We start from the raw sequence: 15,449 nt of genomic DNA, 5'->3' as shown, positions 1-15,449 counted from the left end.
TTTTTTTTTTTTTTTTTTTTTTTTTGCAGACGCCTAGCGGTAATGTAGAAGCTAAAGTCATGTGTTTTTTTAGAAGGAGAGATCTTCCAAATTCTCTTATTGTTTTAGCGGATAAACATCAAAGTGAGTAGTAAATTATTAAAAATTATTTTTTTTTTTTATAAGGAATAAATAATGAGAGGAAGAGGGGAGGGGAGGTGGGGGAGGGGGGGAAAAATCCTTTTTATCAATTATAAAAAGGTAGATAAGGCATGAAACCAATAACTTATTAATTTTTTTTTTTTTTTTTTTTTTCCAATTATTTTTGCAGCATTTTCTAGCTATTTTTTTTTTTTTTTTTTTTTTCTCATTGTCTATTATTTTATGGCTTTATTCGAATTTCAGTTAAAGCACTCAATTTTTTTTTTTTTTTTGATTTTTTTTGTTTTTGTTAGTGAATTCCACAAATGCCGATGATACACCCATTTCTGCCAAGTTGAAAAAAATTTTAATAAAAGCACCTTATCCGATGACGGAAGATGTTGAGTGCAATGAAATGCACGAAGTGAGAGAAGAAGGAGAAATAAAAGATAAAGAAAACAGTCTCAATTGGAAACAAAGGCATCAACTCAAACATAGAGAATTGTTTTTATCAAGACAAGTGGAAACCTTGCCGGCGACGCACATAAGAGGAAAATGTTCGGTGACGTTGTTGAATGAAACTGAATCTGTACTTAGTTACCTTAATAAGGACGTAAGAATTTTATTATATATATATATATATATATATATTATGAGTTTCTTGTAAAAAAAAAACTTATTTGTTATGTTAAACCCTTCATTTCCTTGGTTTTTTTTTTTTTTTTGTAGGACACATTTTTCTACTGCTTAGTATTTGATCCGGCTCAAAAAACTCTTCTTGCCGACAAGGGAGAAATAAGAGTCGGGAATAGATATCAAGCTGAACCCATGCCGCTACTTAGAGAAGGTGAACCCGATAGTAGAAATTGTGAAGATCTCGAAACTCTAGTATGGACGCCTGGCCATCAATTAACGGATAGACAAATAGATCAATTTTTAGTCATATCTAGGTCGGTGGGAACTTTTGCCAGAGCTTTAGACTGTTCAAGTTCTGTGAAACAACCGAGTTTACATATGAGCGCGGCCGCTGCATCACGGGATGTAACATTGGTGAATAATAATAATAATAATAATAATAAAATTTATTCTCGTCACTGTTTATCCGAATCATTTAATTGTAATTAATAACGCTTTTATTGTGTAGTTTCATGCAATGGACACACTTCACAATCACGGTTATAACCTGTCAGAAGCTATAAGCAGATTAGTTCCTTCCTCGGGTCCTGTGCTATGTCGAGACGAAATGGAAGAATGGTCTGCATCCGAGGCGAATTTATTCGAAGAAGCTCTAGAAAAATACGGTAAAGATTTTGGGGATATCCGACAAGATTTTGTAAGTTTTTTTTTTTTTTTTTTTTTTTTTTTTTTTTGGTTTTGGTCCAATTTTAGTAAAAACTTTTATTTAAATGTTTTTTTTTTTTTTTAAATTTTATAGCTGCCTTGGAAAACATTAAAAAATATAATCCAATATTATTACCTGGGGAAAACAACGGAAAAATACCTTCAACAAAAAAAAATAAAAGCTGGGGAAGCTGAATCCAAGCTTAAACAAGTTTACATTCCCAATTAGGGGGTATTCCATTTTCCTCAAAAAAAATATTTTTTTTTTTTTTTTTTTTTTTTTTTTATCGGTAACATATGTGCATTAAAAAAAAAAAAAAATAAAAATGTTTAAATTTAATTTTGATATTTTTGTTTATTATTTATTTATTAGTAACAAACCAAATCCTGCAGTTATGAACAATAGCAAAGGAGTATTAAATGGAAATAATCATGGAGACGGTCTTATCTGTGGAAAATCTTGTGAATCTTGTCAAGGTATTATTATATAGTACCTTATATATATACACATTTGAATTTTATTAAAATCGTGTTAAAATTTGATTGACATGATTAATTAAACAGGTACAAGTTCGAGTCAGTGGTACGCTTGGGGATCTTCACACACCCAATATAAACTTTGTCATTCTTGCTGGATATATTGGAAAAAATATGGCGGTCTTAAGAATCCGTCTAGACTGAGTAATTATTTATTTATTTATTTATTTATTTATTTTTTTTTTACGATGTGTGCTTTTATTTGATTTTACTCTTTGCAGACGAAAGTGAAAGTGATCTAAAGAAAAAATCTGGTAGCATATCAGATGAAGAAAAAATTCCATCCAGTATTGCATCGCATCGTCCTCATCGGTGCACCGTAAACAATTGTGGAAAAGAATTTAAACTCAAAGCTCATTTGGCGAGGCATTATGCGACGGCTCACGGTGTCGTTATAAGATCGGGATCTCCCAGGCCCATTATGAAAACGAGGACGGCATTTTATTTACACACGACTCCTTTGACGCGACTGTCGAGACGACTTTGTAGGCACATAATGCAACCCAGACACGCGGCAAGGTCTCCATTTTGGCCCATTAACGTTCCTGCCATAAAACAAGAATGTAAGCGAAACGAGAGTCGAGGGGGGAAAGGGGGGAGACTCAAAGGAAAAAAAAAAAAAAAAAAAAAAAGAAAAAATTTAATGATTTTTTAAAATTAAAGGTCAAACACAAATGAGCGGGAAATCACCATTAGAATTAAAAGAACTTTTGAAATTTCGTAAAAAAGACAGAGGAGGAGTGACGCAAATTGCAAACAGATTGGGGGATCCGGATGTCGTACCCGAGTGGCTTTTGCCAACGGATAAAAATCTTATACCTAAATCATTGTGCATTATGTTCCCGAAACCTCCGAAAGGCCCAGGTTTGCAAAACCTATTTTTCTTATTTTTACTAATTCTTTAACTTTAACTTCAAGTAAAAAAAAATATATGTATATAAAAAATTCCAGATGGAAGTTTATTGTACGAAAGAGTTCCGAATAAACCGGAAGCGGAAAAAACACCCCTCAATAGTATTTCACCATGTTTGAAACGTCGAGCGTATGATGAAAATGGATTGGAAGGTAAATTTTCTTAAAATTTTATAAATTTAGTGAAGGTAAAAAATGGAAAATATTTTCCAGAAAAAAATTTTCTTTTAATAAAATTTATTTAATTTTTTAACACGCCAAGATTTGGATTGGGACGAAGGTGAGAATTTTTCCTTTTTTTCGATCTAGCATGGAAGTTTACTCCCGGAAAATTTAAATAATTTCATCTTCTTCTTTAAAAAAAAGAAAATTGTTATTTCCTTAAAGGTTTAGTGGTTCCTCAACCTGGACCTCCGGCAAAACGTCCCAATAAAGAAGTTGCCGCCATAAGAGCTGCCGCCGCCGTTGCTGCCGCTGTCGCGACCGAATCACCGAACGTGACATCAATACAGGGTGGGGTTCCCCGAACGGTCGTTAATCAATTAAACGGTCAATCAAGGCCCAAAGTGGCTACGATGACGCGTACGGGTACGGGTCGAAAGGGTGTCATCTCGTGGATGGATGCACCCGATGATGTTTATTTTAGATCGACAGTCAATTCGAGGTAATCCTGAAGGAAAAAAAAAAAAAAAAAAAGACAAAAATTTTTGAAATCCTTATCCTTTATTATTATTATTATTATTATTATTATTATTATTATTATTAGGAAAATGAGAAGGCAACTTTCAGCGCAAGAACTTCGTCGTGCATCACGGAAACCCTGGAGAAAAATATCGATCAAAGGTGGTCCCGAAGATCTTGTCGTTTTGGGCTGACCGGTTTTCCTAAGAGGAATTTTATAAATTATGGTTTCTCCTTCATCTTTTTTTTTTTTTTTTAAGTTAAAAATTAATAAAACGACTTTTTTAATTTTACGTAAAAAGAAAAGAAAAAAGAAAAAAAAATTTTTAAAACGGAATTATATTTATACAATAATATATATTATATATTAATATATATTATGTACGCGCATATACAAACATGAATCTTTGAAAATTTGGAAAATTTGGAAAATTTTTTTTTATTACATAATAAAAGAAAAAGAAAAAAAAAATTCGTGGTGTCGGATATTGAAAGTGTCGATCGATTTTGTTTTAAAAACAACAACAACAACAACAGCAACAAAATAATAATAATAATAATAATGATAATGATAATAATAATAATAAAAAGTTGTCGTTTGCGCGCATTTAAAAAGTAATAATAAACAAAAACTGATTTTTTTTTATTTTTTATTTTTAATCCCTGTGATTACTTTCTCTCTCTTTCTCTCTCTCTCATGGGAAACACAATGTTTTACTTTTATTTTGTTTGTTTTTTTTTTTTCTTTTTTTCTTTTTTAGACTTCCACAATTGATAATGTTGATAAATTTATTATTTTATTTTATTTTATTTTATTTTATTTTCTCAGTGTACAGTAGACATATATATGTAGAAAAAAAACCGTGAAATTCATTTTTTTTAAAATAAATAAATATATACATAAGGAAAATAAATAAATAAATAAGAAAAAACCAAAAAAAAAAAAAAAAAAAAAATTTTATTTTATTTCATTATTATTATTATTATTATTATTTTAAAAAATGCAAACAAAAAATAAGAAAAAATTATTTTCTTATATATAATAAAATATTTTTTTTTTTTTTTAAATTAAATGTAATTAGTGTAATTATCTATAACAAAATGTGTTTTTTTTTTTTCTTTTTTTCATTTTTTCTCTCCAATTATTATTATTATTATTATTATTATTATTATTATTATTATTATTATTATTATTATTAATTATAGTGTAATAAAAAAATTTTTTTTACAAAAGTGAAAATTAGTTTTTTCTTACGAGGAGGAGTGACTTAAAACAATACATTATGTAAATATATGTTAATATTAAGAGACTTTCATATTTATATATATATATATATATATTTATATATATTTGTTTGTTTGTTCGATTTGGCTTTTTTTTTCTTTCTTTTTATTTAGTTTTTGGACGTGAAATAATAATAATAATAATATATAATTATATTATTCAAAATTTTATATTATCGAAATAAAAATTAAATTAAATGAATATTATTATTATCATCATTTTATTTTTTTATTTCAATAAATTATGGATTGATGTGTTTTTCAAACGTTTCGATTTGGATTATTAAAGAAAATTTTTATAAATGATAATGATAATAATAATGATAATGTGCATACGTTCTTCCATATTTTATATTAAAAATTAAAACAAAAAGAAAATTCGTGAGTTGCGGCCATTTTCCTCTTTTTTTTTTTTTTTCTTTTTTTAAATGGAAATAATAAGAAGAAAGTGATAATGATGATAACAGATTAATGAAAAATAATTTTTTTTTTTTTATTATTGCAATGATTGAAGTTATATTTATTATTATTATTATTATTATTATTATTATTTTATGTCATTACAAAATTAAAATTACATGTAAAAAGCTAAACGAACAAACATATAAAATAAATTATAATTAATAATTATGATGATGATGATGATGATGATAAAGAATTTTAGAGGGTAAGAAAAATAATAAAAAAAAAAAAAATTTTTTTTGGGGTGGAAAAATAATAATAATAATAATAATAATTATAATAATAATAATAATGATAATGATGATGATGATGATGATGATGATGTTTTTTTTTTATAAATAAATATTTTATCTCACTCAGGAGTGGGAAAATTGCTGCTTGTAAATATAATAAAATGCTTTGTAAAATAATTTAAAAAAGTAAAACAAAATGAAATAAAGTGAAGAAAAATATGAAACAATATAAATATTGGTTTGATGAAAATAAATAAATAAATAAATAAAGGAAGGAAGGAAAGAAGGACAGGAATTCAAAAAAAAAAAAAATGAAGAGGAAAAGTGTGAAAGTAATATGGTGGAGCTTTCAGTGTTGTCGTTTTTTTTTTTTTTTTTTTTTGTTTAAACAAAAAAAAAAGAAAATTTTTAAATAAATAAATAAATAATTGGGGTTGTCATCTAGAATTTTTTTATTTTTAAAATAAATAAATAAACAGAGAAAAAGAAACAAAAAAAAAACATTAATTATATATTAAGAAAAAAAAAAAAATTTGTATTATTTATTTGAATAATAAAGAAATTGCATTTAAGTGAAAATTTTTTTTTGTTTTTTCACGGTTATTATTATTATTATTATTATTATTATTAATAATTGTTTTATTTTTTTTTTTCAGTGTGGAGCGAAGGGGGGAGAAAGAGGGGGAGGAAAGTGGGAAGGATCATAAGAAAGTTTTAAGTAGAAAAATTATTTATATAAAAAACTATTATCATTTATTGTTTATGTTTAATATTTTTCAGCAGAGCTTCTTTATTTTTTTGACTACCCCAAAAGGGTGCAAAAATTTCTCTTTGAATTTTATAATTTTCTGGATTTGTTTGTCCATTTCTAACGCATTTTTTTATACTCCTTATTATTTCCGGTTCGAATTTTGTTCTTTTTTCCAACCAATCAATTGCATAATCTAAAGAATTTTCATTCTCTGGAATTATCTACGGTTAAAAAATTATTTATTAATTAAAATTAATTAAAATTAAATTTATTTACATCAACTTGCTTACATCATTGACTAAACCAATTTGATAACATTCATTTGGATTATATAATTTTCCTGTTGTTAAAACATCCAGGGATTTTGTATAACCGATTTTCTCAATTAATCTATTAATTCCTCCCCATGCTGGTATTATACCCATTTTTCCATGCACGAAACCGATTCCTTGACAATTTTCCGTTATTATTCTAAAATCACAGGCAACCGTTAATTCTGCTCCTCCACCCAAAGCTCCTATAAAGAGTTATGAGTTTATTATCATTATTATTTTGTTTTTTTTTTTTTAGTTTATTTGGTGCTAATTGTGTGTTTGACAATGGAAATCTCACCTATGCCTTCAATTAAAGCAAGGGATAACATTGGTAAGTTTTGAAATTTATTTAAAATATTTTGCATGAATGTTGACATCATGTAACCATATTCAGGTGTGTTGATTTTTTTAACAAAATCTAAATCACCACCAGAACAAAAATTATTTTTTTCTCCTTTTAATATAATACTTTTACCCGTGGACCAACATTCTAATTCTTCAACAATGTCATATAAATCCACCATCATTTTACCTATTTTAAAAATTAATTTTATTTAATTACAAAACAGTAAAAAAAAAAAAAAACTAAATTTAATTTATATTAAAATGAATATTTACCAGTTATGGCATTTTTTTTCGAATCTTGATTAAGGTTTATTATAGCCAATCCATTGGGTTTTTTAATTAAATTAACAGATCCACCTAAATATTCAATTAAATGTGATCTTATTTCTTTTAACGGTTTTTCTTTAAATAAATATTTCGACGCCATTTTTTTCAATTTCTTTTCTCGATTAATGGTACGAACCCGTACTTTTAAATAAAATCTTAAAAAATAACTTTTTTTTTTTTTTTTTTTTTTTAAATTTGAGTAATTAAAAAAGTAATTAGGTACTACAAACCTATTTGTTCATTTTATTAATATTTTAATTAGTGAAATAAAATAACTTCTTTGAAATATTTGAAAGTAGGTTTTTTTTCGTAGAAGTTTTACAAAAATTTATGATAAGATTCTCACGTAATCTTAATTATGAAACCGATTTTATATTTATTAATGGTACGTCCGTTATCGTGAAATACTATTTAAAAAAATAAGTTGAAAAATCCCGTTAATTTCCCAAGTTTTTTTTTTTTTTTTTTTATTAAAAGCTTACCATTTGTAGTGATAAAAACTCAGGGAAAACTTGAAATTTTTTCAAGTCATGAGAGAGAGAGAATTTTTTTTTTTTTAATTAAATTCTTTTAACGTGGATTAGTATAAAAATGAAGAAGGCGGTGGTTTGTATTTCCAATGTGCCTCCTTTAATGAGACTAGTAATAACCACCCGTGTTGGTCTTTTAAAAAAATTTATACAAATAATTATGTCCAACAATGATAAGAGCATATATTATGCTGTCGTTCGCGGTGATCAAACGGGCATTTATAATACCTGGTATGTTTCCATTGCCATTTTTCACGAGAAAAAATGTGCCAAATTTTTTTTTTTTTTTTTGCACCAAATTATAATTAAACCGATAATAATGTTTTTTATTTTTCAATATATATATAATTTGTAACGGAATTTTTTAGCGTATTATTACTGTGTTTAAATGTTTTATTGAAAATCACTTTTATTATTTCAGGCAAGACTGCGAAAATTTAATTAAAGGTTATAGTAATGCTAAATTTAGAAAATTTTATTCATTTGCTGAAGCACAGGAATTTTTAAATTTTTGGAAAAATTATTCATCACCTGCAACACCCAAAGTAAGTAATCATCGAAATCGGTATTGTAATAATCGGATCAGTGAAAAACAAGATAAATTAAAAACTTTTAAGTACAAAAAATATGAGAATTCTTTTAAAAACAATACTTTTGTGCTAGGAAGTGAAAGTTCTCTAAATAATAATACAGAATCTAAAGCGAATAAATTATTAGAAGCTTATGTTTCACCTATTAATTGTTCCACACAATTAAAGAAATATAAAAGTACTAATTTAAATGAGAAACAGATAAAAACAGAGAAAGATGTTGATATTATTCCCAGTGAAGAACAAAATGAAATGCTTAACTTTTGTGAAATCATATGTAAAACAGAACCGATTAGTTGTCAGATTATTTCAGATGAAAATCAGAGTAATTTAGAAGCATCGATAGGCAATCAAAGTAATAATAAATTAGTATCAAGATCTTTTACAGAAAAAAACAATAAACCCTTATTAGATTGTTGTGATTCACCTAATGTCGTTGAAAAATACTCAAATTCAGTAGTGAATGCATTAGTTAATTCAAATAATAGTAACGATAATGAAGATGTGATATTTTTTGAAAGAATAATAAAAAATAACGATACAATTATCAATTCTACAAATTGTAATCAAATTGAAAAAGAAATGAATAATTCAGGATATAAATATAAAGAATGTTTAAAACTGCTCAAATCTGCTTTAGATTTATCAATGGCCAATAAAGCGAATATTTCAGAAAAAATAAATAAATTTACCCAAGCTTTAATTAAAGAATTATTAACATTGATTAATAGTAATGTTAACTCTCAGATTGTACAAGAAAATGATGAAAGTAGAAATTCTCTTGATGTGAGGCTGAGTGAGAATTGCACAAATGATTCGACAGATGTATTAGAGACATCATCTTCAAGTCAATCTCGACCGCAACAATCATTTGTCAATAATTCTGAAAATTCAAAAATTTCTCCTAACAAAGAAGAGTCCAGGGAGAAATTAGAAGTGAAAAATATTGATATGGTCGCATTAAACGTTAGATTGGATTCATTCGACAGAAGATTTGATGCTTGTTTAAAAGATATCGGTGGCATCATGTCAGAACTTCATAATATAAAATCGGATATAAGTGATATAAAAAACTTACTCACATCTGAATTGAATTTAAGAATGCCAAAAACGACAAGAGGAGGAACATTACAATCAGCTTTTAATTTAAATCAAAAATTAAATAATAGTAGTTCATCTCATGATTACAACACTTTGAATTCATCTTTTCAAACATCTTCATCTCGGTAAGAACTTATTTACCATAGATATAATTTTTTTTTGTAAAACATCATAATTAATGATTAATTTTTTTTTTGTTATTTATTTTTAACAGATTTTATTCGAAAAATTTAAGAGACGATAATTCGGATTCGGATGTTAAAAAAACAAAACGACTAAAGAGAAAATTATCACGATCAGATTCAAATCCTTCATCAGGTTCTGAAAGTGTAAGATACATATATTATTATTATTATTTTGTAAAGTTATCGATTGATTATTGTAATTCCTTTTTACCTTTATTTATACTTATAATTATTTTATTTATTTTTCAGAACAAAGAAAAAGACGAACTTGATATTTCATCGATAAAAACGGAAGCAGTAGATTATACATCTTTCAGCGTAGATAAAAATGAATACGTTCAAGTTTATACAGATGGAACTTGTCTTAACAATGGGAAAAAAGAAGCAAGAGCCGGAATAGGAATTTGGTTCGGTGACAGTCATCCATTGTATGTTTTCTTTCTTTTTTAGAAAATTTTTATATTATTACTAACTACACTAACTGATTCTTTTTTTGTTTTTTAACAGGAATGTGTCAGAGCCACTCGTCGGTTCTCCAACAAATAATTGTGCAGAAATTCAAGCAGCTAGAGTAGCAATGGAATTAGCCATTAAAGCTGGTAAACTTTTTAATTTAAACTTAAATTTGTTCTTTTTCTTAAAAATATTTCATTGGAAAAATAAACATTAGTGTAATTTTTATCACAACGTATTTGAAGGTATAAAAAAATTAAAAATATTTACGGATTCGTCATTTTTAATAAATTGCGCCACGAAATGGATTCGACGATGGAAAAAAAACGGTTGGACGTTAGTGGATGGTGGAAAAGTTAAAAATAGAGAAGAACTTGAAAAATTAGATTTAGTCGCGCAAAAATTAAAAGTTAAATGGGTGAGTTTAGTAATTTTTACTTTAAATTATTTATTTGAATTGTTGCTGTTATGTTACATCAATATATTTTTTTGTTTTATTTTTTAAAGGAAAAAGTAGAAGGACATTCTGGAATAAAGGGTAATGAAATGGCGGATCGATTAGCTAATGCCGGAGCATTGAAATTTAAAAGTTAATGAATCATTTTTTTTAAGAAAAAAATTTAGGTTTTAAGAAAGTATTGTTGGTAAAAAAAAACAAGAATCTAATCAGTAAAATGTTTTAGTTATGGAAAGAAAAAATTAACACGGCAAAATCATGTTTTTTTTTTAATTATTGTTGGGAAATTATCGTTAAATATCAACGATTTTTCCCCTGTTGCTTTTTTGTTCGTTCGTTTCGTTAATTAAAATTATTATTATTATTATTATTATTATTATTATTATTATTATTATTATTATTATTATTATTATAATTAGAGCATTTTTCTTGCTTGTTATAAATTTTAATGAGAAAATTTCATTTTTGTAATTAATTTATTTATGTATGGTTGAATAACAAAAAAAAAAAATCAAAATGGTTCCTGAATTGAAAACTGATATTTTTCGCAATGTCGGTTAAAATTTCTTATTGTTTTTAATATTTTTATTTTTTTAAAATAATAAATAAAATAATTTTAAAAAAAATAATAATTAAGAAAAAAAGGGAAAATTTATTTAAATTATTATTTTTTGTTTGTTTTTCCTTTTTGAAAAATGTAAAAGTTTGTCATTTGACTATAGTAGTAATTTTGTAAATCTATTAATAAAGTGTTAAAAGAAAAAAATCTAGGTTACATACACAACAAAAAGAAAGGAAAAAATGAAAAAAAAAATGAAAAAACAATTTTTTTTTTTATATATTTTAAATATCGGTTTGATTATTTCAAAAAAAAAAAAGAATTCTTTCAGTGTTTTGTGAAGCCATTTAAAATGTCAACGGGTTTTTGTTTTGTAAAAAATTTATCACGTGATCTCATACCTTTTTTTTTTTTTTTTTTTTCCAATAATAATAAAAAGTCGAAGCCTTATAATTTTTTTTTTTTTTTGAAAATTATTTTTACATTCGAAAAAAAAATAATAATAATAACATAAATAATAAAATTATTTTTTTAAAAAAATTAAACTGAATCGTAGTTAAACCAATATTTATTTATTTTCTATTAATTATTCTATTCTTATTTATTTAAATAAAAAATGTTAATAAACATTTAAATAGGTTAATAATTAATAAATTTTTAGTTTTAATCAATTTGCATTGAAATCAGTTAATTTTGTTTAAAAAATCACAAATTTTAATTATTTAAGATGAAAAAAAAAAAAAAAAGGGTCAAGGGGGATTATAGATTAATTTTTGAAGGATATTTAATAATACATAAGAATTAATATTAATAATAAAATTAATAAATAAAAATAAATAAAAATAAAATAATTTTGTTAAAGAATAATTTAATCAAAAAAAAAAAAATTAAAATACAAAGAAAACTTTGTTAATTGTAATATATTTTTTTTTAAAAAAAAAATTCGGTTTTCTTTCTTCTCATTCTCCCCACTTAAATACCTCCCCTATTGAGCTTTTCTTTTTTTTTTTTTTTTTTTTTTTTTTTTCAAAAAAAAAAAAATCACCAATGGTTATTTGTGTTTACATATCTTTGAGTTCAGTCAGTAAAAAGTAAGGCAAAGTAAAAGTTGTCACTTTTTTTTTTGTTTTTTTTTTTTTTTTTTTAAATTTTACGTTTTTGATTACAGTTTTTCTTTAAAATATTTACGTATATATATAAATTAATTTTTTTTTTTTAAAATGGATATAAAACCATTGGTTGATTTTTACAAATTACAATCGTTTCGTTGTAATGGTAATTGTAATTATTCAATTAACGGTTTTGTTACGAGTAACGAATTAATTAACGATAAAACGATATGTAATAATAATAATAATAATGCATTTCGTGGTGATCGAGATCCCGTCATTTCCGGTTTTCAAAATAATTTTTCTTTTTTTCACGATTTTAACGGTCGTCAATCATTTTTAAACGATTCGTTTGGTTCATCGACGGATATATCATCATCCGTACACGATGATAATTGTTATTTAAAAAATTGTTTAGATAGTGGCGGTGGCGGTGGTGGTGGCAATAGTGGTTGCAGTGGTAGTGGTAGTAATGTTGGTGGTGGCAATAATGCAACCGGAAATTCATTTTTTAAAATTGTCAAACCGTCAAATGATTCGATTGTCAATGATATTAATATAACATTAATCAGACCCATACAATCATCAGCCATAAATATATTTAACAGTGAAAATATATTTTCGACATCAACAACGACAAAAACGGAAAAAGTTTTCTCAATATCGAGGTGTTTAAACGAATTTACTAATTGTAACGATACAATTGATGATTCTCAAGTAAGTGATACCAAAGAAGATGTTCTTCAAGAAGTCGAAAGAGGAAATTTATCGAGGAATTCAAGAACTTCCGGTATAAAACGTAAACAACGTAGATATAGGTAAAGTTTTTTTTATACATCTATTCATTTATTTTTTTAAAAAATATTAATTTGATTCTTTTTTTTTTTTTCTTTTCAGAACGACATTTAGTAATTATCAATTGGATGAATTAGAAAGAGCTTTTCGTGAAACTCATTATCCTGATGTTTTTTTTAGAGAAGAATTAGCACTTAGAATTGATTTGACAGAAGCAAGAGTACAGGTAATTTCCTATTATTATTATTTTCATCATTTATGATTATTATTATTATTAATTAAAAAGAATCTTTTATCCTTTGGGGGTTGGGATGGGGTCGAAATAAAAAAAAAAGGTTTGGTTTCAAAATCGAAGAGCAAAATGGAGAAAACAAGAAAAACTTTATGGAAATTTTACAACAAATTTTTATCAACAACATCATACATTAGAAACTAATAATAATAATAATACAGATGTGATAAATAAAAATAAAAATTTAACAATATTAAGTGAGTAAGTTTTATAATAATAATAACAATAATAATTAAAATAAGTTTAAAGGTTTGATAAAAAAAAAAAAAAAAACTTTTTTGTTAGATTCACCATTAATTTATACATCATCAGGAAATGAATCATTTGGTACAGAATGGGGAGGCATAAACAGCAGCACAAATCATTGTTCACAAAAAATACAATTTTAAACATTTTCTTTTAAAATTAAATTTATCATGTAAATGTTTATTAAACTTTTGTTTTGTAATGAAATGAAAACTTGATACTATGTAATAATGGATTTAAAGAGGAAAAATTAAGTGGGAATTTTTTTTTTTGGATAACAGAGGCATTGAACAAGACAACATTGAAAAAAATTTTTTTTTTTTTTTTGTATATATATACATAATAGAACGTTACGAGATTGTTGTTATAAATGAAAAATGTTTTTTTTTTATATATTTTTATTTTTTTGTTTATATATTATTATTATAATTAAATGTCACGATATTGAAGTTGTTAATTCTGGTGTTATGAAATTAAAAAAAGAAGATATGGCACTCGGTCTTTTTGTAACAATTCATCATCACGGTGACATACCCAGAGTTATAATGGCAACAATGGCCGAATGTTGTGAAAAAATCAACGATGATGATTCCGATTGTAATGCAATACAAATATTTGGCGAACATCTCGGAGTTATTCAACCAGGTACGACTCACAACGTTACTTTTTTATATCCAAACATTTATGGTTACAATAGAAAAGCATCTTGTTTGGTCGATATTTGGAATAAGAGAGAAGATGTCAATTCGGAAGATACAAATGAAATACGTCATAGAATTGATTTCGACACGACGATAAGAGCACCATCCGAAGAAGTTCCTGTGCATTTACAAGAACTTTACACTCCTGATAATTCCCTGAGGTGTGAAACGACGGATTTAGATCCATTTGACGGTTGTAATCCCGTTGATTGTAGGTTAAAATATTTAGGACATAGAAATTATTTTAATCATAAGAGAAAAAGATGTCAAAAAGTACCCAAATGCAAAGGAGATCCGGATAAAGAACTTCCTGATATTGTTTACGTGCCGACAAGCAACACGTGTAGAAATTTAGAAAATACAGTTAACAAAAGAGATATATTAAAATTAATTAATAATAATTATAAGACAAAAGATAATAATGATTTAGAAAGTGGTACCGTTAATATACAGTGTCATCACGGAGATGTCGATGTTAGAACGGGATTGTGCGTTTGCGATAAGGGTTGGACTTCCGAACCTTACGATCCTGAAGAATATAATCAAGGTAGTTACGTTTACCACATGTGTGATAAAAGATGTCATCCCGAAGCGACTCAAAGTGTTAATTTAATTATATTTGGTATCGGTTTAGGTTTGGCATTGTGCGTTGTTTTATCCGTTATTTTCTGTGAATTATGCGCTACGAACTATTTACATTTAAAACCTGTTTCATCTAAAACTGATCAAATTTCATATTTTACAGTGAATGAATGAATGAATGAATAGTATATTTTCAACTGTACAGTTAGTTATTATTAGTAAATTCTGTAAACCGATTTTCGTATTTTATTTATCAATTAAAAAAAAAAAAAAACTTATTATAAAAAGTATAGAAGAAGAAAAAAAATAATATGAATAGTGAAAATTTATAAGATTTTTTTTTTTATTTTAATCTCCATTAGATAATAGTATACATATATATAAAAATTCGGTGGCTCAAAAGTATAAAAATATATATATATAAATATTGTGCAGATTATTTTTATTGATTTCATTGATTCCAGTGAAAAATTTAATTTTTTTTTTGTGTGTATTTAAATAATATAAAATGCAAGAAAGTGTGGTCGAACATTGTTAAAAAA

The 15,449-nt window shown here is 25.6% G+C and overlaps 5 protein-coding genes across 5 annotated transcripts; 4 read left to right on the top strand and 1 right to left on the bottom strand.

Moving 5' to 3' along the window:
- Positions 1-59: 59 nt before the first annotated feature.
- On the top strand, positions 60-3,785 carry Phum_PHUM171690 (uncharacterized protein; the record flags this gene model as incomplete). The annotated part of the gene is made up of 11 exons (XM_002425025.1): positions 60-123; positions 435-733; positions 850-1,170; positions 1,265-1,421; positions 1,855-1,938; positions 2,026-2,142; positions 2,220-2,561; positions 2,662-2,862; positions 2,950-3,063; positions 3,298-3,574; positions 3,677-3,785. The coding sequence occupies 11 exons, from the start codon at positions 60-62 to the stop codon at positions 3,783-3,785; spliced, it is 2,085 nt and encodes a 694-aa protein (XP_002425070.1).
- A 2,538-nt stretch (positions 3,786-6,323) lies between these two features.
- On the bottom strand, positions 6,324-7,407 carry Phum_PHUM171680 (methylglutaconyl-CoA hydratase, putative; the record flags this gene model as incomplete). The annotated part of the gene is made up of 4 exons (XM_002425024.1): positions 6,324-6,542; positions 6,612-6,835; positions 6,934-7,167; positions 7,254-7,407. 4 exons carry the CDS (start codon positions 7,405-7,407, stop codon positions 6,324-6,326), a joined length of 831 nt encoding a protein of 276 aa, XP_002425069.1.
- Positions 7,408-7,940: 533 nt separating this feature from the next.
- Phum_PHUM171670 (asparagine-rich protein, putative) lies at positions 7,941-10,839 on the top strand (the record flags this gene model as incomplete). The annotated part of the gene is made up of 9 exons (XM_002425023.1): positions 7,941-8,068; positions 8,259-8,382; positions 8,455-9,653; positions 9,743-9,857; positions 9,963-10,141; positions 10,221-10,312; positions 10,412-10,584; positions 10,674-10,755; positions 10,799-10,839. 9 exons carry the CDS (start codon positions 7,941-7,943, stop codon positions 10,837-10,839), a joined length of 2,133 nt encoding a protein of 710 aa, XP_002425068.1.
- Positions 10,840-12,541: 1,702 nt separating this feature from the next.
- Positions 12,542-13,522, top strand: Phum_PHUM171660 (homeobox protein arx, putative; the record flags this gene model as incomplete). The annotated part of the gene is made up of 4 exons (XM_002425022.1): positions 12,542-12,567; positions 12,864-13,109; positions 13,189-13,312; positions 13,373-13,522. 4 exons carry the CDS (start codon positions 12,542-12,544, stop codon positions 13,520-13,522), a joined length of 546 nt encoding a protein of 181 aa, XP_002425067.1.
- Positions 13,523-14,091: 569 nt separating this feature from the next.
- Phum_PHUM171650 (uncharacterized protein) lies at positions 14,092-15,028 on the top strand (the record flags this gene model as incomplete). Its single annotated transcript, XM_002425021.1, has 3 exons — positions 14,092-14,688; positions 14,779-14,928; positions 14,960-15,028. The coding sequence occupies 3 exons, from the start codon at positions 14,092-14,094 to the stop codon at positions 15,026-15,028; spliced, it is 816 nt and encodes a 271-aa protein (XP_002425066.1).
- Positions 15,029-15,449: the final 421 nt, after the last annotated feature.

This window comes from Pediculus humanus, genomic scaffold (assembly GCF_000006295.1).
Source record: "Pediculus humanus corporis 1103172107520 genomic scaffold, whole genome shotgun sequence".
Classification (NCBI taxonomy): Eukaryota; Metazoa; Arthropoda; class Insecta; order Psocodea; family Pediculidae; genus Pediculus; species Pediculus humanus.
This window is presented reverse-complemented; position numbering and strand designations above follow the sequence as displayed.